This window comes from Engraulis encrasicolus, chromosome 14, assembly GCF_034702125.1.
Source record: "Engraulis encrasicolus isolate BLACKSEA-1 chromosome 14, IST_EnEncr_1.0, whole genome shotgun sequence".
NCBI lineage: Eukaryota > Metazoa > Chordata > Actinopteri > Clupeiformes > Engraulidae > Engraulis > Engraulis encrasicolus.
Genome location: NC_085870.1, coordinates 54,924,330 through 54,951,923, shown reverse-complemented (window position 1 = coordinate 54,951,923; position 27,594 = coordinate 54,924,330). Strand labels below are relative to the sequence as shown.

At 42.7% G+C, this 27,594-nt stretch overlaps 1 protein-coding gene across 1 annotated transcript in view; it reads right to left on the bottom strand.

Moving 5' to 3' along the window:
• Positions 1 to 20,736: 20,736 nt before the first annotated feature.
• The window catches only part of LOC134463518 (chymotrypsin-like elastase family member 1), an 11,902-nt gene continuing 5,044 nt past the window's right edge, over positions 20,737 to 27,594 (bottom strand). Inside the window, exons 3-7 of the mRNA XM_063216714.1 lie at positions 27,136 to 27,261; positions 24,686 to 24,822; positions 24,282 to 24,424; positions 21,266 to 21,415; positions 20,737 to 20,818 (exon numbers count right to left, since the gene is read on the bottom strand). Coding sequence (XP_063072784.1) covers positions 20,801 to 20,818; positions 21,266 to 21,415; positions 24,282 to 24,424; positions 24,686 to 24,822; positions 27,136 to 27,261 — 574 coding nt within the window. The 3' untranslated portion in view covers positions 20,737 to 20,800. The remainder of the gene's footprint in view (positions 20,819 to 21,265; positions 21,416 to 24,281; positions 24,425 to 24,685; positions 24,823 to 27,135; positions 27,262 to 27,594) is intronic.

Genomic DNA, 27,594 nt, shown 5'->3' with positions numbered 1-27,594 from the left:
CCACCAACACTACATCACTGGCGAAGAAGGCCCATCAGCATCTCTACTTCTTGTGCAACTGAAGGCAAGTGCTACACCCTCCATCATGACAACATTCTACAGAGGAACCAGCGTCGTGTCCAGCTGCATCACAGTGTGGGGAGGAAGCTGCACGGAGAAAAACAGGAAGACACTCCAGCGTGTTGTGAACACAGCGAAGAAGATCATTGGAGTACCACTCCCCTCCCTGCAGGACATTTACACCACACGCCTCACCCGGAAAGCACTGATGATCATCAAAGACACAAGCCACCCTGCACACAAACTGTTCAGCCTCCTGCCCTCTGGAAAGAGGTACAGGCGCCTCCGTTCCCGTACCACCAGGCTTGCAAGCAGCTCCATGCATCAAGCAATCAAGATACTGAACATTCAACCCACTCTCCCTCCACTGTCAGCCTCTAGCCAGCCAGGCCACTGACAACCCCCCCCCCTCATCCCCACCACCATATCTGCGACTGAACATTCCACCTGCACTACTATATTTGTGACTGAACTTTCAACCTGCACTAACTCAAAACATGCACATGCACACGCACACACACACACACACACACACACACACACACACACACACACACACACACACAAGCACACTGCACTTTCTGCACTAAACCCAAACTTACACACACCGACACTGAACTCTCTCACACACACACACACACACACACATACACACACACACACACACACACACACACACACACACACACACACACACACACACACACACACACACACACACACACGCACTTTCTACCTGCACTAAACACACACACACACACACACACACACACACACACACACACACACACACACACTGCTGCTGGTGTACTTGACAGACCTCCCAGGTGAAAAACCCATATACTTAAAGTGTACTTTTTTTGACCGTACTTAGTACAAAGTGTACTATTTTCGGCGATTTAAAGTGCGCTTCATTGCACTATTAGTGCGCTGAAGCACTACTAAAGCAGTACTTCAGCACACTTGCAGCACACTGAGGATGCTAAATTGGCACCGCTTTTGGACAACTTTAAGTGCACTACAAGCATACTTTTGAAAGTATGCTCCAAACACGCTTTTTATGCATTCGTATGGCATTAATAGTGTGCTTGAGTACACTTCTATAACATTTTATTGTTACTAGAAGTACAATAAAAGTATATTAACTTCATGCTTCTTTGGACTACATTGGAACATTTTAAGTCTGTAAAAAGTATATCATATTAAGTATTGTAAATATATAACAGGTATGCTTGAAGTATATTTACAGTACACTCCCAAGTACATGAAATAATATAAATGTAATACTACAATCCATGCTGGTTCTCAGAGCTTGTACATTACACACAGCCACATGTCAGAGCAGTGATACAGTATGCATGCTTAGTACGACTGACATTTACAATCATTGCATTGTTACAGACATTTCAGATACACATTTCACTTTATTTCATTCTTGATCCACCTTCCTGCAATTGATCCATTTGAATTGATCACTAATGGTGACCTTGATTCTTTGTTTGAACAGAAGTGTGAGCCTATATATACCAGAACATATACGTGACCATCATAATGACGGTGGGAACATGGTCATATTTTGTGTACCACTTTAAAATTTTAAAACTCCTACAATAAACGCAGAATATAACAATGAGTAATATTTTCATGCAAACCAAAGATATTCCTTAGAGGTCAATGGCTTTCTGTTTGAGAAATTGAGCTCCAAGAAGTGCATTACATGATGGTACATGCATGATGATGCATGATGGGTAAATGCACTTTGTGTAAGCACACTTTGAATATATTTGGATGAAGCACAATCATGGTGCACTTAGAAAAAGTATACTTCCAATATGTTAAAGTGATTTACTTTAAAGCGCACTATAGAAAATCACACTTCGAAGTCACTTGGGTGAAGTATAATCAAAGTGCACTTAAAAAAAGTGCAATTGCAATATGTTATTAAAAAATACACTTTTAGTAAGTTCACTATTAGAACACTATTAGTATATTCCTCTAAATACACTTTAGCCAAACATCTTCTAAGTGCACTTTATGTATGGTTCGCAAAGTGTACTTTCTTTGAGAGCAAATTAATTACATCTAATTTTAAGTACACTTTAAATAAGCATATTGTAAACATACTTTTTCTTAGCACAAAAAGTGTGAGTGCGCTTTTAACATGCTAAGTACACTTCAGTTGTGCTTTTATTGTACTAAATTGAACCACTTTTTCACCTGGGCTTTTTAATATTCATTTTTCTTCAAAATGCTACTATTACTATGTCAGAACGCTATAAAGGACTTTTAGAAAAAGCACAACAAATATCTCCTCTTAATGTATGTTCTCTACAAGTCTTCTGTTGTCCAGTCTTGCACTTTAAATGTCTGTATGAGCACTGTGTCTATGTCCATACTGTCTTATGTCCATGAGTACTGTCTATGTCTATACTGTCTATGTCCTTACCTAGATTAGTCTGTCTGCATGGGAAAGCAAGAAACGTAATTTCAAATTCTTTGTATGACCAGTGCATGTAAAGAAATTGACAATAAAACCAACTTGAACTTGAAGAAGTGTGGATCGAAACGAAAAATTGCTTTATTTCCTCCCTCGGCAGTTGACTGCATTTGTGGGCGTAACAGGGATATTTGAGGTCAGCATCAGATGGGACCCACTAGTTTGACGCCCTCTCGGTACTTCACATGGTAATCAAACATTTCAAACAAGCAATTTAAGGTTAGGGTTAGGGTTAGGGTTAGGTTTAAGGTAAGGGTTAGGGTTAGGGTTAGGGTTAGGTTTAGGGTTAAAGTTAGGGTTAGGGTTTAGGTTTAGGTTAGGTTTAGGGTCGTATGACGTAAGCGGTAAGTACCGAAAGGGCGTCGAATTAGTGAGTCCCAGCATCAGATGCTGACTTCGCTGCCTTGGTACCCAACATGCTGTGCGCCACCTCCCTCTCAACCGGAAACCTGAAAAACAAACATGGCTACTACCCAAGCTTCTACCTTATCATACTCTTTATTCTGACACTTATGTATGTAGATATTGAAAATCGAATGGATAAATCAACATTGTAGTATCTAAATATGCTGTCGCTAGATCTATTTATAGCCTATTTTACGATTCCGCCGTCTGACGATCATTCACAGTTCAAATAGCATGCGTAAGCTAAGCACTAACGTGATGAACGTAACTCTCGCCATAGAATCGCCGTAACATCAAATGCGCAAGGCAGCGCACTCGTTAGTGCCGTTCGTAATGGCTGCCTCATCAGCTAACTTCACCTATCTGATCAGTGACCTGTTTATGTAGGAGGAGAGTCATCGAGTCACTGCCTCCCGTTTCGAATTGAGCCATAGTCTGTAGGCCTATGAGATTAAACACTTCAGAAAGCGCCCATAGGAATGAACGGGGCAATTGGCTATGCTAATATGGCGCGTGCTTGCAAATATCCCACCTGTACGGCAACAAGAGCCAATAGGCGCGTACGAGTTTGATGCGAGCGTCGATGTTGCGAAAGGCACGTGAGCGAGAACTTGTTGTCACGATGTGGGTGCTATTAAATACAGCGCATTTACAGTTGGCCACAAATATGAACGAGACTATGAGCTCGCACCGGTTTGCTCTACTAACACACCACGTGTGAGGAGTGGGGGGACAGGCAGTGAGGAGGAGCTGAAGTGGGGACCTGCGCAAACTTGTGTAGAGGTGTGAGACAAGACCCATATGCACACGTGAGTGAGTTGTTGACCAACCAGTTAATGGGCGCGTGACCTCGGAGGCAGTCCGCAGACGAGCGTTGAAGGGGATAAGCAACTGCAGAGGTTGCAAGATCTGACTGCAGTCGCATGCATCCCGCGATAGTTTGACACCATGTGACATGTCACCTCGTCAACGCAACATCGACGAAATTTCGAAGTTTGACAGGAAATCTAACAGTCATGCAGCATTTTCATCCAGGTTGCATTGCTGTCTACATGCGCATGTATGCGTTGACGACATCTCGATCGCACCTACTTGCTTGCTGAGCTGCGCTGTCATTCATCTCGACGCGTAAGCTTTTACAATTGTTAAAACCTAATTGGTATGCTCTCAGAATCTGCTTCAGCTGGTCTGTTGCTGATGACATGTGTGGTTCACATCGGGTAGCTACTCATGGGGTTGCAAAAGAATCCGTGGCCACTTGATCTCACAGACCGCGACGCAGAAATTCCACGCATGTGCAGTTCAACACATCAGTAAGAAAATTATGATTTTCAGTGTTGCTTTCATGGTAGTTCTTCCTGAAACCAAACTGCATATCGTTCAGACCAGTGTTGCAGGTGTTTAGGTGTGTTGTTAACTGATTTATGACTACCTTCTCTGCAATTTTTGAAAGTGCTGGTAATATACTTATTTGTCTATAGTTGTTAGGTTTCCAGGGATCTCCAGACTTGAAAATGGGACTGATAACTGCCCGCTTCCAGTTATCAGGAAAACAACTTTGTGTTATAGAGAGATTGATTTAGTGTGTGATTGGGAGTGTTAGAGTGATCAGATATTTCTTTATGAGCACCATATGAAAAGCGTCTGTGCTTTTAGAACTTGTTAATGAACCGACAATCTTTTTAATTTGTGCTTCATCAGTGATATTCAAACTGAAGCCAGAGTCACTTATCATGTCCTTATCATGTCCTGGGCCTGGACAAGGAACGATTTCTCTTCTGCCAGTCTGCTTGTCCAGTCATCAGGTAATGCAGACTGTCTGGAATTATAGTCTTCTCCCTCTGGGCCAGCAGGGGGCGCTGCAGGGGTGCCCTGGGCCATCTTGCATCTGGTCATCTGGGAGTCCCGCCGTTTCTGTGGTTCACTCTTCCTGCCGACTGTGTGCCGACCCTCAAAAGCACTTTTCCGACGGGACTAGTTTTATGTATGGACATGTGGGGGAAATGTGATTTTTATCTCAGGACGTCAGTAAAAGAGATGGCCGATTCAGACTGGATTGAAATATCTTGAACAGAAAAAGAACAGAAAGTAGGAGGGGTTACTCATCACGCACCGTTGTGACAGCACTTGCTGTCACGCGACAAGGAGGCTTTGGTCCCGTGGAAGAATTCTAATAATTGCCTGTTGGTTTACTAATCCATCAAAATCCATACTAATGCGTCTGCATGTATGTCCTTTCATTTGGGGAGTGCGTTTGACCAAGCCGTCTGATTTTGACAGCGAACACAGCTTGGAACACCTCCATAAAACAAAACTAACGGTTTACTGCAAGGCAGTAATGTTTGCAAGCCCGGAGAGATTGGATACATTGTGCGTTTCGTGCGCTTAACCAGACATTTTTACATAGGGTCGCATTCGGATGGGATTAGTATTACCCAGGGTAGTTCTTCCGGACTGTTTTACAGGAGGTAAAACTCGCTGTGAAGTTCACCCGACATACTCCGCTATCTTTACCGGACTGGCGCGTTCGGACGGGATTACATCTCCCCGTTATTGTTACTTTACCCCAGGTCCTTCCATTAAACTAGTCCCGTCGGAATAGGGCTATAGACACTGATAGAGTAGAGTAGAGTAGAGTAACATTTATTGATCCCGAAGGAAATTTAGGTGTCTAGTAGCATACATACAAAAATAAATAAATAGATTATTTCACAATAAACATTCAGATATAAAAAAGTCTCTCATTGCAATAGTTATTACTGATTGTTGAAGGAGGGTGAGAGGGGGGGCATGGCAGGGGGGGGGTGGTTATGCGGTCCAGTCACCAATAACAATCTCTTTCATTGTGTTGTTCTGAGTTGTTGAGTTAAATAGCTGGATGGCCCTGGGGACAAAGGACTTACGCAGCCTGTCAGTCTTGCAGGGAATGGCGAGGAATCTGTGGCTGAACAGACTTCGCTGGTTGGCAAAGACTGAGTGCAAGGGGTGATGGTCATTGTCCATTATAGAGTCCAATCTGCCCAATGTCCTCTTTTCAGCTGTGGTACTAAGAGCCTCCAGTCCCAGATAGCAAAACCCTCCGGCATCTTTCTGGATCTTTCTGGCATTTCTCTGGGGAATGTACGATTTCAGTTGATTCCGGCAAATTAATGGCAACGTGGGAATAATGCCAGAGATATTCTGGCTTTTCACTGGAATGCCACCCAAATAACAAAATCGGTGGTGCAGGAGGGCGGAGCTACAGATACTTTATGGTTCTTTCCCGGCAAGTTGGAATATTACCAGAAAACATTTTGTTCGGGTGGGGGGGCTTTTTTTTAAACCTAGGGCCCAAGGCAAAGATGACAGCGGCCCTGCCCTACGGAGACGGTTGACACGCATGCTCATTTAGGTGAGACCGACTTCATCCTAGGAAACTTTTCGGCGGGACAGTACAGTAGTCTAGTAACGAACCTGGACTCGATCTACTACTGAACTAGGATTTTGTGCTGTGTAAATAATTTGCATTGAGGTAAGTAAAACGATTGTTATACTTTTACCTAATAACTAGGCTACACTGTAGGCCTACTCACTTACATTGTTCTTTGTTGTGTTTACCTGTGCTACAAGCTGAGGCAACATTTCTTGAGGTAATTTTCCTTGGAGATAGCTAACATCTAGCCTACGGTATTTCAGATGTTTGTACATAACTAAGTGCCATTAGGTCTCTTGACAGGCGTTTCAGTACGTATTAATTCATGTTATGTCATGTCATGGCTTTTAACTGGTTTGGAGGACAAGCTAGCGACCGCTAGCATAGATGGCAGCTAATCCTTTTTGGACATTCGGCAAACGTCAGTGTTTAGAGCTAGATGACTGATATGCCAAGACTACCGTATTTTATTCTCAATTTATCGTTGGTGTACTATCATGGCCTTTGGTCATAACGTATCGTACAGGCTTAGGACAGCCCGTTTGACTAGATTCCAGATGCCTGCTGAGGTTTGGATTCAGAAATTATTTTTTTCAGAATAGGCGATATTGATGATTTGGGCAATGTTCCAACCATGCCAGTTATCGTAGGGTCAGGTGCCACCCACTTCGTTGAGAACATGATGACTAAAGTCAGGTCACGGATTATTGCTTTACCCTGAGCTCTAGTTCTAGTGCTATTCTGAGTCCACATCGCTTCATGCAATATAGCCACCAGTTTCTTAGGTCGTTATCAGACGAAAGAGGGCAGTTTGTGACATACGTGAATGATATATCTTTGAGGACACAAAGTAGCTGCCCTTATTATTACACATGCACGAGGTAATGTGCTGAACAGAAATATCAGATTTGCAATAAAATAGTCCATGTACTCTTGTCACAGGAGAGTCCATCAGCTCACTAACACGGGTGAGGGACAGGGACCAAAGAGGAGGCTCTACAACATGAGGAAAGACGGCGTTCCTCAAGCAGTAAGTTGATTTACATAAGAAAATGATGCAATGTAAAGGTGTCTATTGTATGTATAAAAATGACTTAACATTATGGTCAGAATTAGCTCCAGCTAGTGATAAGGTCTTAAAGGGTTTAATTAAAGGCTTTTTAAATTCACCATCAGTGTGCCTTGGAATCTTTGGCAGGGCTTATCAACAGTCACTGGAGCTAAGTCTGACCATACTTTTGAGCAACTTTATTTCCTTGAGCCAAAGTGCACCTGCTTATGAGAAAAAAAGTGAAACAGCACTCCTCCATAATCAGCATTCCTAGTGAACAGTTGAATTTTTTTAGCATATGTAGAAAAGACCAACTTACTAGCCACTTTGAGTCATTATTAAGTGTGTGTTTTAATAGTAAAATTCTTGCCATTTTGGCTGGTGGAGAAAAAAGTTAATTAACAGCCCTGTGTATAACTGTAGGAGCAGACTGGACAGTGAAAGTGAATCCTGCCTGGACTTAACAGACCCCTATACCTAGAATGACCCAAACATTTGACTATTGCTCTTGTCACAGGTCAGTCCATGAGCCCACGTCTTCAGGCCAGGGGCCCGAGAGAAATTTCCAGTGACATGGATCAACAGAGATCCTCAAACAGTAAGTTGATCTTCTACATCAAATAAAGGAAATCATGTGAATTGTCTTTAAAGGGACACTGTGTGAGATTTTTAGTTGTTTATTTCCAGAATTCATGCTGCCCATTCACTAATGTTACCTTTTTCATGAATACTTACCACCAGCATCAAATTCTACGTATTCATTATGACTGGAAAAAATGCACTTTTCATACATGAAAAGGGGGATCTTCTCCATGGTACGCCATTTTGAATTTCCAAAAATAGCCATTTTTAGCTGCAAAAATGACTCTACTTGCACCATACTAGAAAATATTTGTTTATTACCTAGTAAACTTTCATGTAAAGATCAAATTTGGAGATAGGCAGCCCAGTGTCAATGAGCAGCATAGTTGCAGTACCTTTTTTGACCATTTCCTGCACAGTGTCCCTTTAAATAGAACACAAGCATTTGATTACCAATCTTGTATAAGGTCAGTCCATAAAAAATCAAATGTGTGTGTGCGCGTGCCCGCCCGCCCATCTTTCTGAGTGTGTATGTGCTACAAACAAACTTATGCCAATTTTTTGTTCAGTTTTTCTTGATTATTTAGGTATGTCAGTGAAATAATATAATTTGCATAATACTGAACTTTTTAACCCTGTGTATATGTAGAACAGGACTTAAACATTTGACTATCTCACTCTCGTTACAGGTCAGTCCATGTGCCACGTTCCAGCCAGGGACCAAAAGGGGGACTTTCGTCATGGGGCCAGACAGACTTCCTCAAGCAGTAAGTTGATTTACATGGATGCATTCTGAAGTTGAATTGAAGTAGTTATATAGTTGTACGCTGGCTACTATTCAATGTGTCAAAGTGAAATGTATTAATTGTTGTCCCATGAAAAAATGAACTGTATCAAATCTCAATGTATCGTTCCAGGGATAAGAGTTCAAGAATGTTGTTGCAGGTGAAATGATCATTGAAATTTGCTGATTCAATGCCATTTTTGTATCTTTACTTTTTGGAGAAATAGAGAGATGCATCCAGGCCACCCACTAGGAGGTGGGAAATCGTACGAAGAGGTGGCTGTACCTGGCAGCAGACTGAGATGGGGTGAGGAAGAGAAGCACAGACCAAGAACGGAATGTCAGACATTTGCCCTTTTTTATGCCCAGCACACACAGACACACACACACACACACCAGCATATAAACATGCACATAGACACAGGCGCACGTGCACACACATACACAGACTCTCAAACAAGATGAGTCTCTGGTGATGTTGGCAAATAATCTGAATCGATACACACGGCAATGATTCCACCATGGTGCCCCACCTACGCGAGTCCTGTCCTTCAGCATTGACTTTCTCCCCAGGTGTGGTGTGCCTTCATCCGAACCACAATGGCATCCCAAGCAGCAACAAATACCTGCACGCATGCATGCTACGGTACACACACAAACACACTGGACTGTGAACTAGGTCAGACACACACACATGCTCAAAGTAGCCAAGATCGAAAAGGCTGCATCGGTGGCTTGACTGCATCCATTTTTTGGAGGAACACCTTTGTCAATTTGGAGGAACTTTGTTGTGGGAAGATATTTTAAAATGTTGATAGTCAGACTCTTGTATACCCCATTCGCTTCACTGTTGATGTATGTTTGGTAATTGAGATGATTTATGCCACAGTGCTGAATTAACACATCATGACAAAGATGTCGCCTTAAAAGGTATGTTTGGTACCTGTGGGTCAAATGTCTCAGGAGCTCCTGACTGCAGAACGTCTCAGGAAAGGACTCAACTTTTTATATTGTATGCCGGGTGCGATTTGTCAGAAAAACCAGAAAGGGGGATGTGTTTTCAGATGTCAACAATATCAATGGAGTTACATTAAACTATGATTAAAATCATGTGGAAAAAGTGACAATATCAAAACCAGAAGAGGGGACAATCTCCCTACAAACCGCACCCTGATGTATGTATTTTACATGTTTGTACATGATTAATACATGTTCACAGAAGAAAATACAACAATGTACGACTGCAAGGTTTGTTGCGTTTTTCTCACCGATATCTTAAAGGTTTATGCGTTACAAAATGTTTATTATTTTGTTTATTTTCTGAACGTTTTTTTTAATAACTCAAATGGATATGTTAAGAAACGTGTTTATCTTCTGGTTTGTTTTTTGGAAAATTCCATTTAAAACATGAAGGGATATTTTAAGAAAGGCTTGTGAGTTTTAAAAAAAATGCATTTTTGATCATTTTGTTTTCTTGTTTAAAATGTCATACATTTTCAATTTCCAAAATCTATTGAATGGATGAATGTTGTAGCCTACTAAAGATAATAAATGGCCAATTTGCATGATTTTTTGTGGGTTTTATTCTTTATTATTATTATTATTATTATTATTATTATTATTGGGAAGATTAAATAATTAATTAAATACATTCCGGCATATTTATGGGTTTTAATCGGTAGGGTTCTGGCAATCTTGTGGTAGGCTCATGGGCCATTTCTGGGTCTTCTGGTAAACATCTGGTAAGGTGCCGGCACTCTGTCGAACGTTCTTGGCATTCTACTGGCTGCTTTCTGGCATGATTCCGGCAAAATCTTGTGGGCCGTTTTAGGCCCGGGAGTAACCCCTACATATTGCGGCATATTTCCAGGATGAACCAAGGTTTCTGGGCCATAAAAAGCCCAGAACATTTTTGCTATCTGAGAGCCTGCTTTCCTCACTAGCTTGTCCAGGCGTCCAGCATCCCTCCTCCTAATGCTCCCGCCCCAGCATGCCACAGCATAAGAAAGTACACTAGCCATGACAGACTGGTAAAACATCTGGAGGAGTCTGTTGCAGACGTTAAATGATTTAAGCTTCCTCAGAAAGTAAAGCCTGCTCTGTCCTTTCTTGTAGACTGCATGTGAATTAACTGACCAGTCCAGTTTACTATCAAGATGTACCCCCAGATATTTGTAGGTGCAGACTGTCTCCACTGTCTCCCCCTCAATAGAGACAGGCACGAGGGGTGGGGTTGTTCGCCGGAAATCAACCACCATTTCCTTTGTTTTGGTGGTGTTCAGCTGCAACTGATTGGTCCTACACCATCTAACAAAGTTCTCTACCAGTCCCCTGTACTCGCCCTCCTGCCCATCTTTAATACATCCAACAATGGCAGTGTCATCTGAGAATTTCTGCATGTGGCAGGTCACAGAATTGTAGCTAAAGTCAGTGGTGTATAGGGTGAACAAAACCGGGGAGAGCACCGTTCCTTGTGGAGCTCCAGTGCTACTGATCACAGTCTCTGATGTTAAGTTACCCAGTCTGACAAACTGGGGCCTTTCTGTGAGATAGTCAGTAATCCAAGTAACAAGCCCTGTTCCCACTCCCATTTGCAGTAGCTTGTCTCTTAACAGAAGTGGCTGAATAGTGTTAAAGGCACTGGAAAAATCAAAGAACATAATCCTCACCGCACTGCCTCCTTTGTCCAGGTGAGAGTGTACCCTATGTAGAAGATACAAGAGAGCATCCTCTACTCCCACACTGTCCTGATAGGCAAACTGGAGGGGATCCAGTGCATGGCAGACCTGTGGCTTGAGATGGTTAATCAGCAGCACACGTTCGAAGGTTTTCATGAGATGTGAGGTGAGGGCAACAGGTCTGTAGTCATTTAGTTCTTTTGGGTGTGGCTTTTTGGGCACTGGTATAATGTATGATGTCTTCCACAGTGACGGGACCTTGCCTAGCTGTAGGCTCTTATTGAATAGGTGTTGAAGAGGCTCAGCTAACTCCACTGCACAGGTCTTCAACAGTCTAGCACAGACGCCATCTGGGCCTGCTGCCTTGGGTTTGAGTCTGCACAGGGCTCCTCTCACCTGATCAGCAGTGACCCTGAGGGTTGGGCGTGGGGGGTCAAGAGATGAACCAGTGGATGTTGTTGGTTGGTGGTGGTGCTGGTAGGTTGCTCGATTGATTCCCAAGGTAGGGCAAGACAGGTTGGTGTGGAGTGTAGAGTATGCAGGGTTGGTAGACAGCGGTGGGGACTGGGAAAGTCTGTTGTCCATAGGGCTGGGTGGCGGAATGTTGGGGGTGAGATGAGGAGAGAGAGAGGATGGGAGGGTTGAGAGTGAAGGGATGGTAGTCAGAGGTGGGGGCTGGGGATGTGTGTTGTCCATAGGATGGGGCGGATGGAAAGTGGGGCTGGGGAGAGGAGAGATAGGTGGGACATTAGGTAGCTGTGGGGGGTGGGATGATGAGATGGCGGACAGAGAGTAGTCAATGTCAGAGGCAGGTGGGGAAGGTGATCCCACCGCTGCCACCAAATGTTATCATGTAGAGTGTCGAGGGGTCTTAAGGCTATGGGGCACCTAAGTCTCCACCCCTTCCGGGTGGCTCATGGGGCTGGGAAAGCCAAAACTTTTGACTGGGCTTAATGGACTGATCAACGCTCTTTTCCGATCCACCTTGCATTCCTCCGTCGATCACACACATGCTGTACATCAGAATTAAATATAACCAATGGTGTGTTTGTCGACTTCACTTGGCAAGCGTTTTTTGAGTTGTGTGCGTGCAAAAATATGTAATTATTTGGACTACACAACAGAAGTTGCATGTCCGACGTGCAGCCACTTCAGCCACGTTGCAGCGGCAGGTTTGGCTGTGCCTCAGTTCACGTCAAATATGCGAGGCGCACGTTGTAGTCTCTAACACAGTTACAGCAAAAACTAAAATAAACTTTCTTGCATGCCGAAAAGGAGTGGTCTTACGGCACAAATCCTAACCTTTAAAATGCACTGCCATCATATGTGAAATCCGGAGCACATGCCAAACGGGATGAGGATTTACAAACTTTGTAGCTTGACTCGCTCCATTTACTCCCATTCAAAATTTTGAGAGCCTCAGCCCCACGACTCGGAGGTAGAAGGGCATGACTTAGGTGCCCCATGGCACACAGATAGGGCAGAGGCAAGAGGTAGATTTTTACCATTTATTTTCAGAGTCCACAGGTGAGAGGCAGTGAGCCAGTGATGAAATTAAAGAAACTGAGAACGGAAAATTCTAAAGACTATTTACAAAACGTACAAAACAACTAAGCTATCATCAGTCAAAGTAACAAAAAATAGCCTACATGGCAAAGAGTCACAGACTCAAATATCCTCACACAGCTGAGGTTCTGGAGCTCAAAGACGCACGTCTTCTTTCCATGGAGCTTCCCAGACAATTGAAACTCTCCATTATAAGGAGCATCTGTCTTCCCTAATGAGTGGACCATTCCATTCAAGGTACACAATGCAGGGCTGTTTAACACAGGCAAACTACATTACTAGCTGAAAACAATTAAAATGGTACCATAAATATCATTACATCAAGGCCTTTTTAACATCATTAGTGCATCTCAACATGCAAACAGAATCACAGTTTGAATTTTAAAACACATAATCTCATTTTGGCACAAGGACATACCCGTCCCACTAAATAGGCCTAACATACTCAGTTGAAACATGCTGTGACACTGGTAAGAAAGATGAGGTTTCAAGCTACCTAGCAAACATTTGATGGTGTCTCTAGACACTCAGAACCTACTCTATTTTGATCCCATTTACCTGGGCAACACTTGAACAATAAAGCAAGCCTGTTTTGTTGTGTGCAGTGTTTTGTGTGCGTGTGTGTGGAATGTTGAATGCACGTGACCTGTAAAGCTAGCAAACTAAACATGTGTGCAACCATGTAAAACTGCTAGGCTAGACAGCAAACACAACATTCATGAAACATGATGTAGCACCAAAGTTCACGACCAAAGGATGTAGCGCAGGCAAGGAAACAGTTAAACGTGAGAGAACTGATGATTTCATTGGCGTCTGTCATTTCAGACGCCGTGATGATGAACTCACAGGGTCCATCTTCACAGCTGCTATTAGATTCTATTAGATGCTATGTTGACTACGACGGGAACCAATCAGAGTGAATCTCCTCCTATATTCTAATTTCTCTGGTGATGTCATCACGACGCATGATGGAGGAAGTATTGACATAGGCCTACTGCCCGGTGGTGCGCACCTCGAGCGCAGGTCTGATTTACCGCGTTGTTATCATTGAAGGGGTGAAAGGACGTTCACCCCTCAATGAGCTAAGTAACCGATTCGCACCCAAATGCTCTGGTGTCTGTGACCTCCCATTGGAAGCCCCGCTCCCGGAATGCACAGGCTGCGCCTGCCACTACTCTCCTGATCTCTCTCGCTCTCTCTCTCTCTCTCTGTCTTTCTGTCTCTCTCTCTCTCTGCCTTCCACTGGGCTAGTCAATAGAGTGATAGTTATTCACGTAGAACTGCATACACCCTCCACGCTAGTGTGGATGGCTGTTAATTTGAGCCCACTACTGTATGTGCTTTCTACTGGTTTTGCCCAGTAGTGTAACTACTAGACCCGATTGCAGTGTATTTTGAATACAAATTTGAAGTGTGACATGTCACGTGTGTTTGAACAGCGCCAGTAGTTTTGCACTTAAACAACTGAAACCACTAAAACTGTCTTTATTGGCCTAGTTCTACTCGAACCAGAAGCTCTCGCTGGTAACTCCTCCCTCTGTTCCCCCAGCTACACCGAAGAGAGAAAGAAGACCCCTGTTTCCAGTCCTCCCTCTCCAGTAACTGACCACCCCTGCTGCCCACCTGAGCGAACCATGAACCGTTGGACATTAGAGCCCGTCCTGGCCGTAAAAGACTGTTTTATGGACATTAGAGCCCTCCTGGGCATACAGTGACTGGGTTAGGGAAACATTTGACTCAAACTGATCCCTTGTCTCCTGGTGTCCATGTGTTGCGGTGTAAAGTGTTCTCCTCAGGTTGGTGGTTGGTAAATGGGGGCGCCATCTAGAAATATGTGCGCCCCCTACCTGTGACAGAAGCGTGCAGTTATGAAACCCATTTTCAAGTACAGAAAAAATCAGAGCACAACTCCAGTTGGAGCTGTATTCTTAGGTTTACGTAAAGCCTTTGATACTGTTTGATAATGTTCTCGCCTCCTTTGTTATTTTAATTTGTCTACACAAACACTGACATGGCTCTCCACATACCTAGCTTTTAAAAAGGGTGCAATGTGTCAGAGTAAAAATGCATAGTCCAGTTATGTAACAAACAATGGGCGTGCCACAAGGATCTGTGTTGGGTCCTGTTCTTTTAGTTTATACATCAATGACTTGCCACAACACTTTAATGGAGTTGATGTATAACTATGCAGATGATACTGTGTATTTGTGGATGGTAAATATGTTCTGATAGCAGTGGAGAAATGACCAAATGCTATGCATTGCGAGGTATGGCTCAATGGCTTGAGCAGTCCTGTCTGACCTTCCTCCATAAAACCAAGGGGCAGACTGCAACTACAAGCATTAAAGGTGTACTGTGTGTGGTGATCAGAATAGGTATTGCAACTAAGCTGCTCATTGAAACTTAATTCAATAATTTCATGAATATTTACTAATAAACTAATATTTACTAGTATGACCAAAGTACAGAAAGTATTGCAAGTAAAAATGTCTATTTCTGGAAATACAAGATGGCAAACATGGAGAATATCCCCCTTTTCATGTATAAAATTACATTTTCTCGGCCATAATGAATAGGCTACTTAGAATTTGATGGTGGTGATAAGTGTTCATGGATGGGCAGCATGATTTCTAGAAATAAACTATAAAATAATTACACAGTGCACCTTTAAAATTAGACATGAATCTATTGCTATAGTTACCAAATTTAAATATATTCGTGTTACACTGGATTCTAACCTCAACTTCAAAAGGCATGTTGAGTTGGGTTGTTTATTGTACTTATGTACATGTTCATAATGTCTTTGATGTTTGATGTCCTGCCAGGGACTGCAGATGTACAGTAAATTAGCCTGAGGTTAACTCTAGTATAAAGCGTAAAATGGCAACATTTACACCCTTAAAAATGATGGGTTGAAAATAACCCAATTCTTACTACCGTGCTGGGTAACTATTGGACCAACCTCGCATTGGGTTGTATTTATACAATGAATTGGGTTATAAATTTCAACCCAACAGGTTGAGTAAAACAATTAACTCAAATGTGGGGTTATTTCTAACCAAACCGTTATATTGAATGTACTTCATTGTTGGGTTATTACATCATATCCTATATATGGGTTATACAGCCCCAATATTCTGTTTAAATTACTTAATTATGAAGTTAAATTTACCCAATAAATGTATCACTTATTATATGTGACACAGACTGTGCAAAATAAGCACACCAGTTTGTGCAATACATTGATTTTATTGTCCCATTTTGTTTTCCCACTTTTCAACAAAGATGATTGCATTTAAATATAAAATAGAGCAATATAACAGACATGTTATCATACAGTCAAAAAAGGCAGGAAGGGATATTATTCAAAAACATGGACAAAAAAAATTGAAAAATGATAGGGTAACAACAAACTGGGAAACACTTTCAAGCATTGCACATTATGGAAAACTCATTATTTACTAATATAGAAAAATAACATAGCCTACTTTTTCAATATACACTTTCAAAGTTTACAAAGAAGACCCATGTTGAAAGTGAAGGGCATTATGCCTTCAAGTTGTTTCTAGGAGCACATTTTTACTTTGGGAATAGAATGGGGAAAGGTTATATGAGAACCTCAATGTTGATACAGAGATTAATAAATGTGTTTGTAAGACTGCTTTGTGACAGTACCTAAACACTAGAAACAACCAAATAGCTGAGGTCATTGTAGTGTCACCATGAATTTGCTGTATTGGTGTAAACCAGGGGTGGGGAACCTATGTCTGGCCGGAGGGCCCGTTTGAGCCCTTGAGGCGTTTTATCCAGCCCAGCCTGAGACAATTTTAATATTATGCAGCTTCATATGAAATATGGCAAATTTTTGTAAAAGAAACATTTGCAATACAATGAAAGTTATATTCAGGGGACAGGGGACATATAGAAGTTAAGGTCTGTTACAAGGTGCTGCATTGGTGTATAGGCCTAGAGTGCAGGGGGAAATCCTACTTGGTTTGTGTTAAATTGTACGGCCCTCGGAGGACTTTCACGGCCCTCAGAGTAATTTGAAGTGGCCTTCAAATGAAAAACGGTTCCCCACCCCTGGTGTACACTTACAATAATACACAGTGTTTCCAAAACAAAAGTTAAGCAGTGCATTCTGTGTAGAATTTGCAATAAAATCTTAGCTGGGTTCCTTTTAAAGGACTGGCGCATTGAAGCTGGAATTGCTGCCCCGCCTCCTGGGTACAGGCCTCGTCAAAACTAGCCTCTGAATGCAACACCTACTGCGACTATGAATGTACAAAATCTATGAAAAGAAAAAACACACATGCGCGACATATTACAAAAATTATAAAATGATGATGACATTGCAAGACAGGTCAGACCATCTGTGAAATAGCTAAATAAGAAAGTGTTAGCTAGTAAAGAAAGTGTTGGCTATTAAAAACAAATATCAGAAAACAAAAATGCTTCTGATATGAGGATCCAATTGAATGAGGTCATATCACTAGCAATGAAACTCAATTTGGTCAAGGCTTAAGTGTATAAGGATGCACTAGTGGTAGCCAAACTATTGCAACACGGACAAAACAGTGACTTACCCACAGTAGGCGAGTGCTGCACAATGAAGAATGCCTCCTTTCTTTCAGCAACATCCAAGCAAATAGCCTAAAAAAATGGTGAGAAACACATTTGAAATTATTCTAACTGAATAATAGGCCGCATCCATTTAGTTGCAGCAAAATATATTTTTAAGTAGGCTATGCTCATCACATTACACCAAGGAGGTCTATCATTGCATTACACCAATGTCAATACATTATTTTTCTTTGAAAAGCACCGTATTCCCTTTGGCCTGCCCACACCGAAAACTATAACTATATAACTATACTATTTATAGGGCCCACTACTCACGGCAGTCAGTCGGTGCACAGCACTGTGACAGGTGACAGCTCTGTTCAGTCCTGGACGTCTCCTTCCTTCTTTTCATAGCTGCAATCATATAGCAAATAGAAAGCCACATTGTTGTTAAACCAGAGGTAGTAGCCAGAGGTGGAACGTAACTAAGTATTTTTACTTCGTTACTGTACTTAAGTAGTTTTTTCTGGAATTTGTACTTACTTGAGTAAAAATAAAAATGCAGACTTTTACTTTTACTCAATTACATTTTTTGACAATTACTTGTACTTTCTACTCCTTACATTTCTAGGAGAAGACTTTGTTACTAGTTACATTTATCCTAGGTTTTCCTGTTGTGTTTCGTGGATATTTCAGTAGCCTCAGCTGCGGGCAGGGAGGCGGGACCAAGCCCCTCTTCCAAATTGACACCCAGACAGAAAATATACTTTTAAAAACATTAACAGGACTCCATAGTCATGTTCAAATAGAACCGAAAACCGTTGCAGACACTTTTTCCTATTGGATCAAGTAGGTAGACATGGAGAAAGACAGCCATTGCGTGAGTAGGCCTACTTGTACTTTTGTACTGAAAAGTACATTTAAAAGTTAGTACTTAGGACTTTTACTTAAGTACGTTTTTGGGAAACAACTTTTACTTTCACTTGAGTAATTTTTTCGCAGGGTACTTCTACTTTTACTTAAGTACACAACTTCAGTACTTCTTCCACCTCTGGTAGTAGCTATACCATGCTCGCTGACATACAGTGTTAACCGTCCTGACATGTCTGCATATCGAAGCCCAATTCGCGGACGTCCAGGCTTATCTGAAAAGCTGGTTCTAAAACCACACAGACTAGCATTCAGCCATGAACTAGCCTACCTTGAGCAGAGCTGCAGATGCCAGCAGCAATAGTCCAACTGAATAGGGATACACGGCACGTCCGTATTTTCCGTTGTTGTTAATTTCTCTAACTTGTGCTGATTTGTGCTACTTATTCCACGCGAACACGCGGCAGAGAGTTGATAATATTTGCCCGCCGAGAGACCAACTTCAGAGCGGCGGCACTGCGGCCAGTTATTTGTGTCGCGAGTTACCGTGGAAACCAAAAGACGGTTGGACACAGATTGAAGTTACAGGCGAGTTTCGTGAAATTAAAATTCATCCCATCTGGTTTCGAGACGAGATTCATTCCAGTGTTTCTTATGATTAGATTAGTTGACTCCATTTCCATTGCTTTAGGTAATTGAGAGTAACCAACGGTTAGGTTTGTGTAGAGACTACCTTGGGCAACGGTCTTATTCTATGGGTTCATACTTCATAGATCGATCGTATGGAAGATAAGAAATGCGTTGGATGAACGAATGGCTATCACACATCTATCAGCTTTAGGCAGTTAACTAAAGTTAGCTGGAGACAAAACAGTAAAAACACATTACAAACCTTCATTTTTGTTGAAGACTCCGGTCAGTTCACTTCTTCCAGGGCGGGCAGGCAGAAAGAACGTTATCTGCAGGGAACTCTGATTTCAAACGTAGCAGGGCAACACAGTGTTGGGTACAATAAACCAGCGAGTTGGGTTATTGTGTAACCTAACTAATAACCCAATCAGCAGAGTAGCATAGATGTTCCCCACTGTACCAATATTGAGTTAGAGTAACCCAACACTGCATTAGAATAACCCAACACGTTTACCCAACAGCTGTTATTCAGCACTTGGGTTGACAAAACAACCCAGCATTTCTTAGTGTGTATGTTTTATTTGTACATGGCCCCTAATGAATTGCAATGGAATCTAATTGAATTGAAGATTGAGGAGGGTGCCATCCCTTAGGCAATTTCATATACACATGTACAGTACAGGCTAAAAATGTTGACACACCTTCTCATTCAATGCATTTAGTCATACATTCCAACTTCTGAATTTATAACAGGGGCTGTATCTTTTAGGGGGGGGGTTACTTATGTGGTGCTTGCTGGTGTGAGGAGGGCTGGGCTGGCACTTTTATGAGTCAATCACGGAAAACAAATCCGTCCAGGGGCACGGAATTTTGGCAAAATCTGTCAAACTGACACCGATTTCGTGTCCCAAAGATCCATGGCCATTCCACGGAATTCTGAGAGATCAGGCTGGTGGAGGACATGCTCTCTAGAACGCGTTTTATGCTCTGGCTTGTAAGTATTTTTCCTTGTCTGCGGTGTCAGAAGTAAAGTGCATCACAGGCAGCCAGCCAGCTTTTCATGCATGCGGGCATCACATGCTCATTTAGTCTTCACAGGAATCTCCAAGCCCATGTACAGTATGTCAAGTCATACCAAGCTTACTAATGAAATGCAGTTACATTACATTAGACTTAGCTGGCGCTTTTATCCAAAGCGACTTACAGTTCATGTTTGAAGTATCGGACATTGATGACAGTCCCTGGAGCACCAGTGTGTGATAGTATGCAGCACCTGTGATAACTGGGTATCCTCATGGCTCCCAAATCTGCATACCATCCCTCTTCCTGATCCCTGTAGCTCTCCATGTGCCCTACACGACCGCAGGCCTGTAGATGCTTCTTACTGTCATTACAGTAACAGTTGTCCTCAAAATAAAACTCATAGCGAATGTCAAGCAATCTTTCATCTTGAGCTTGTTTCTGTCTCTTTTTTATATATATATATATACCCCTTCCCTCTGTTTATGTTGTCTTCATGTCAGGAGTTTCTCATGAGTGTGCGGTTTATTGTACAGATTCTACAAACATACAAGAGCCATGCTTTTCTCAAATTTGATGATTTATTAGGTTTCCAGATCATTGAAAGGAGGCCCAAGTAAGTAGTCACTGGTGCAGACTAATATAGGATGTTTATTGAGCACTGACATATTCTCTGGATTCATTAGTTTTCCTTCATGGTCTGTAAGAAAAGCACACAAACAAAGTCAAATCCCAACTCATCATACCACAAGACAGCAGGAGAGAGCAAGATAGAAAGAGAAGACACTGGAAAGCATTTCAAGCCAATTAAAAAGCCCTCGAGTTAACTTTCAAACTTAAGGAAGTAGGGCAACTTACTTTCTTAAGTCTAACTGGCAGCAATGCTTTAGTGTGCGGGTATCGGCTCACAGATCTACATTTTATCCATGGGATCGTGATGTGAAGTAGGACTAAATCAAACGGTATGGCAAGAGGAAGAAAGGAAGATACTTCCGATTCAAGTCAACGTCAAAGCACTGTATGCATTCAGTACACAGCACATATTGCAGTGTGCATATATTGCAGTGTGCGACACTTAGTTGGAATTAATACACTTCTATCAGTCGGTCCTACTTGTTGGTAGGTGCTCAATTAAAGCTAGGCTTACCGTCTCGATCCACTCTGTGAAGGCGGAGATGCGTGTGAAGACAGTGGGTTTCTTGGGCGTGCTGCAGCCTTCAGCGGACACGAAGCTGGCGATGCCGTACACCACGGGCGTCCCATTCACCGTGCAGGTCATAGGGCTGCCTGAGTCACCCTGCAGGGAAGCAGACAGGGGGACAAACACTTCAGTTTTCCCGAGCCCAGGGAGAGAGAGGGCCCAGAGATTGGTCCTCATTACATTGTATGTATTGTGTGGGGGTGCCTTTCAAATGACGTTGTCGTGGGCCCAGCCAAATATGTCAGCGGCCCTGACTCTGACTCTGCGCATCACAAGAGAGCAAACACTTGCTCACAAGATTGAATTTTACATTGTATTACACTTAAGGTGGGCATACACTGCGATATTTTCAGTCATGGGAATTCAGGTCCTGGTCACACTGTACGAGAGAACTGCAGAGTTTAAAAGTTCACATCTTAAGAGTCGACTCACATCCTCACAGTATACGAGCCGAGGGTCGAATGCGAGGAGAATGCTCACACTGTATGACATGACAGGCTTGTTTTCCAGAATTGCAGATGAAAAACTCGGAAGGGAAACGCAGACCTGAAGTGGAAGTGAGGATGTGCTCAAGAGCACATATCGCTCCCCTGGCAATTTGTGCCTTTTTGTGCATGGGTAGTGTCAAATAAGGTCATAGCAGTGCTTCAACTGTGTGATTCACTCACAAGAAGCGACCAGGATTTCAAACAGTTTTGATTTTCTTGTGACCATACGACTGCAAATCGCAAGCTGGTCGAGAGGTGAAGTCACTTTACCGTACCCCATGTACACTACACAATGTGAGACTCATGATTGACCTTCGATTGAGCAAAAATCAGACTGATTCCCAAAAAATTGAGCTACTGACAAACTGTGACAGAATCGGACCAAAAATTGCACAGTTTATGCCCGGCCTTAGCAGACACTTTCATAAGCAGCTTAGTTATTTGGTGTATGTACGGGAGTGTACGTATATGTTCCCCGGGTCCTATGTTCCCCAGGTCCTATGTTCCCCTGTCTTATATGGGACTGGGGAACTTAGAACCCTCTTTCTAAAAAAGGGTTCTATGTTCCCCACATTGTATCTAACCCTTCCTAAAACCATCCCTAAACTTAACCTGTCAGTAATGCAATGTTTCCAAGTTTTCAAATTGTTCCCTTCCCAAAACCATCCCTAAACTTAACCTGTAAGTAATGCAATGTTTCTGAGTTGTAAATTTGTGCCCTGACCAAAACTATCCCTAAACTAACCTGTCACAGGTGCAACAATAACCTGCGCTTTGACATGCGGCAGCAGTCTACTTGGAAGCAGCAAGGAAAATAGAACCCTTTTTTGAAAAAAGGGTCCCAAGTTCCCCGGTTGCAGGGAAAATAGGACCCGGGGAACGTAGGGATGACATTACATTACATTACATTGCACTTAGCTGACGCTTTCATTTATTCAAAGCGACTTACAGTTAATGTAGTCTGCGTTAGTTCTGCCAGGAAGACTCAGATCACCTGTGCATTCCGCAGAGCCAATCAGCGGCTGCCATTTCCTTTATAGCGACGTGTCTAACTCTCCCTTCTTGCTGGCTTTAGGCATGGCCAGTCCGAAATCTCCTCCTCCATCCCCACCGCCACCAGCTGGGTCCAGTCTTCCTGTCCGGGGGGTTAAAGGTCCAGTTCCTGCTGCACGGCTACGGCAGGCTCTACTGGATCCGCCAGCGCAAGGCCCGGGCTGATGATTGGACCTACGCCAAATACTGTCTACTTATGCCAATTCCATTGTCAACCATGTTAACATTAAATCGTTAAATACGAATTCCTCTCTCTGAGTCTTAATGGCAGAATTATTTTTCAGGGTATTGGTTACAGTCCCTGGAGCAATGTGGGGTTAGGTGCCTTGCTCAAGGGCACTTCAGCCATGGATGGAGATGTAGGGAGAGGTCAGGGGGGATTTGAATCTGCAACCCCTAGATTGAAAGACCAACTCTCTAACCACTAGGCCACGGATGACCCTGTATGTACAACATATTGGTTAGATTCCCTGGAGTCTAGGTGCTATGCTCCAGGTAGAGGCCATGGATAACTCGGCGAACACATCAGAAGAGACTCAAGCTACAAAGAGTCGCTGAAAATGTGCCCATAGCAAGAGCGACACGGGTGATAAAAGTGACAGAGTATGACCGTTCGAAGTAGAATGCAAGTATTCCAACATTCATATTGGCTGCAGCGGCACCGAAGCGCCTCATAGCTTAGCACAATATTCTCTGAAGTTCAAGTACAAATCATTCAAGTCACTGAAATCGCCTTTTGTCGCCCCAAATCACTTTTGTCGCTTCTGTCGCCAGCTCCTCCATACAAAGTCAATTACTTCTGTTGTCGGTGTCACTAGTCGATCTGGTGAATTCGTGCCATTAGGGTGTAGGACATCACCCACATCATTCCTACGTGCGGGATTTCAATCTGCAACATCTCCCGATTCATTCAGCCAAAGTCAGGACTGGGGCAGGGGTGGGGTTTAAAAAAAAACAGAAGATGGAAGCCCTTGGTGAGCAGAATTTATTTCTGTTTATGCTTTAAAGGTACACTGTGCAGGAAATGGTCAAAAAAGGTACTGCAACTATGCTGCTCATTGAAACTGTATTGCCCATTGCCAAATTTGATCTTGTCATGACATTTTGCTAGGTAATAAACTAATATTTTCTAGTATGGCCCAAGTAGGCCTACAGTCATTTTTGCAGCTAAGAATTGCTATTTCTGGAAATTCAAAATGGCGGACTATGGAGAAGAGCCCCCTTTTAATGTATAAAAAGTGCAATTTTGAATGAGTCATAATGAATACTTAGAATTTGATGGTGATGGTAAGTATTCATGAAAAAGGTAACATTAGTAAATGGGTAGCATGAATTCTGGAAATAAACAGCTAAAAATCTTGCACGGTATACCTTTAAGTCCTGTTTTAGGGGATTTGTGTGGTTTTTGTATGTTGTCTCACCTGACAATTGGTGCTGTCCCCTTCTCCCCCACAAACCATGATGTCTTTGACAGTGCTGCCCCAGTACTCTGGAGCGCTGCAGGTCTTGTAGTCCACCAGAGGCATGTAAACCTGCTTCAACAGCTGTGACATCACACCAGAGGCTGTAAAAAGGGGCGAAGGGATAGAAACAGAGAGAAACACAACATTATCTATTTCACTAGTATACATACAGTACATATATGTGTGTGTGTGTGTGTTCAAAGATCTGAAACTCATATGCACAGCCAGGTTCCAAGTGTTGGTGAAATGCAGTCGTGTGTGTGTGGTATGCTCGAAGCATGTGTGTGTGTGTGTGTGTGTGTGTGTGCGCGTGCGTGTGGGTCCTATGTGTGTGTGTGAGCTGGATAGATCGAGAGTCTCACCTTCTGTCATCCCCCATCCGGTAAGGTAACAGGCACTTTCATCTGGCAGCTCCTCGCCTGCTTTGGGCAGGGTGGCGGGCTGGACATATTCATTTATGGCAGCATCATACAGCATCTTCACCAGGGCGATGTCAAACCTGAAACAGCGTTACTTTGGGTTAAACAATGGGTATCAGAACCAGGACAAATTATAGGCCTACTACAGTGCCGTAGGTAGGTATAATGATCAGAATGGTATTATTGGGGTGTTGGCTGATTCTGACAGCACTGTGGCGTTAAAACAACATCTATAGTGTACATTTTGTGTTAGCAACGTCAAATGAGGCCTTTGATCAACTTTTCCACTCGTTTTGTAGGTGTTTTTGTTACTTTTTCACGCTCATATTTTTTTCTTCAAATGTTCGGAAAATGCTACTCTGTTTCAAGGAAGATGATCCAGCTTTTTGCCGCCAGTAGCATACTGCCAAGCTAATAAGGCAATACAGAAGATAGCAGAGAAGACCACTACATGGGTTAGACAATGAAACTGAAACACCTGTCATTTTAGTGTGGGAAGTTTCATGGAGAAATTGGACCACCCTGATGGTAGGTCTTCATTAATTGCACGTTGCACCAGAGCAGTGTAAAGGTTCAATTAACAGGGTAAGAGAGCAGTTTTGCTCAAAATATTGCAATGCACACAATATTATGTTTTCAGAGTTCAAAAAAGGAGACATTCTTGGTGTGTGTGTTGCTGGTGCCTCTTTGACCAAGACAGCAAGTCTTTTTTGTGATGTAGATATGTGACTGAGGTGTTCTTGCACCTGTTCATCCCCATCGGAGCGCGAACGTGCGACCTCGTCAATTACATCGGTTCGGAAATGAGAGGCACAGTCAGAAACCGCTGGACTAAACTACCAGTCCCACAGCATCGACACTGTATGAGGCTATCGGGAGGTTTACCAACGTTCCACGGCAACTCTGCTAGTTAGCCTTCGTTACACTCTTCCCCTTGAACCTCACTCCCATCCCTGGCCAATCGGCACCATTGTGACGGTGATCTTCTTGCACCTGTTCGTCCCCCGCCTGGGATGCGAACCTGCGACCTCATCAACTACATCGGATCAGAAATGGGAGGCACAGTACGATACCACTGGACTAAAGGACCAGTCCCCTAGTCTAGTGCTATCCCTGTATGAGGCTTTCGGGAGGGAGGTTTTTTAACTAACGTTCCACGCCAACTCTGCTAGTTAGCCTCCGTTACAAAGACCCACGGTATCCAAGGTTATGTCTGCATAGGCCTACCAAGAAGGATTAACCACATCCAACAGGATTAACTGTGGACGCAGGAGGACGCTGACTGAAGGGGGTGTTTGGGTGCCAACCCGGACTGTATTAAAAAAAAAACATTAAACCACAGCTGTCCAAATCACGGTAGAATTAATTTTTCCCTTAATATTTCCATCAGAACGGTCAATTGGGAGCTCCACAGGATCAATATAGGGCCTACTGTATAAGGCTGATCACCCAAACATACCTTTCAGGCAGCATCCTTGCATCCACAGTTAATCCTGTTGGTTGTGGTTCACCCTGCTTGGTGGTATAGGCCTATAGACATTACCTTTGATACCGTGTCTCTTTCCCTCACAATAAATAAATTATACTATTAAAAAACATTTAAAAAACTAGCCTACACAAGTTGGATGGTCCATTTTCACTGTAGCACAGGATGTGCAAGACTATATTATTTTCAAAAAGAATTGACTTCTGCAACTTCTGCTGACTTCTGTAAGCAAAGGACAGTTTCCCATGTCTTCTGGGTCTAGTTCAAGTGAGCTCGGGTGCTAGGAGAATGTTAAAGCCCTCATTTGCACACATGAAGCACTCTTAATATGGTCAATTTTCAATACCTTTAATTCTTGGAGTGCTAGAGTGAGACTACAACAGCTATATATTCCATGATATCATGAACCTATACAATGATTTAAATGACAAAATGTCTAATATACACTCAATCATGGTAAATCAAAGGAAATTCAAAAATGTATGTAATAACTATGACAATTATTCCCTCTGCATCTTTAATACTGAGTGACTCAGCCTTTCTGATGGTCTTATACCTGGACACTCATATTGTCCATCAGTACAATTCATTTTGAAATGTTCTTCTTTGTTGTTTTATCTTATTTGGATGTTTATTACATCTCACTGATCCCCGTCCCAACTTATTTGAGATGTGTTGCAGTTATCAAATTAGAAATGAGTACATATGTTCCTTAAAACAATATTTTTTTCTCGGTTTTAACACTTAATATGTTGTCTTTTAACTATTCTCCATCTAATGAATGGTTTGAATGTTTTGAAAATGATCATCTTGATTTTATTCACAGTTTACCAAAACGTCCCAACTTCACCGGAGTTGGGGTTTGTAGTTCCTGAAGAAAATGAACTATCCCAACACTGCCACTGACCCGTCATCCACTCTGGTGTTGTTCCACTGAGGGTGAAGATGGATCTGCTTCACCCTCTTGTACATCTCCTGGCCTCCGTAGTCGATCAGGTTATGCTCCCCCAGCACGATGCGGCGCTGCTCATCACTATAAACACAGGTACAGATTACGGCACAGGCCTACCATGCTCAGGCCCTGGAACCCAAGAGTCAGTGGGGCCTTGAAGCCCAAGCCTCTGTATTTCCATTTTCATATTGCGTTAAAATCTCACTTTTAACACGGTAGGCCTATTATCAAAATTTCTCAATAATAAACCCCTGAATCATTTTCTAAACTAGCAACACTCATGGAGGTGGGGCTTTCTTGTTGTCCGGCGCAAGGGCCCAAGGAGTCATTAACCGTTCCTGAACAAACAGATATATTTATTGGTGTCTTGGTGTCGATTTAATGCCATCTTAGGTGAAGGAAATATGAAAATAG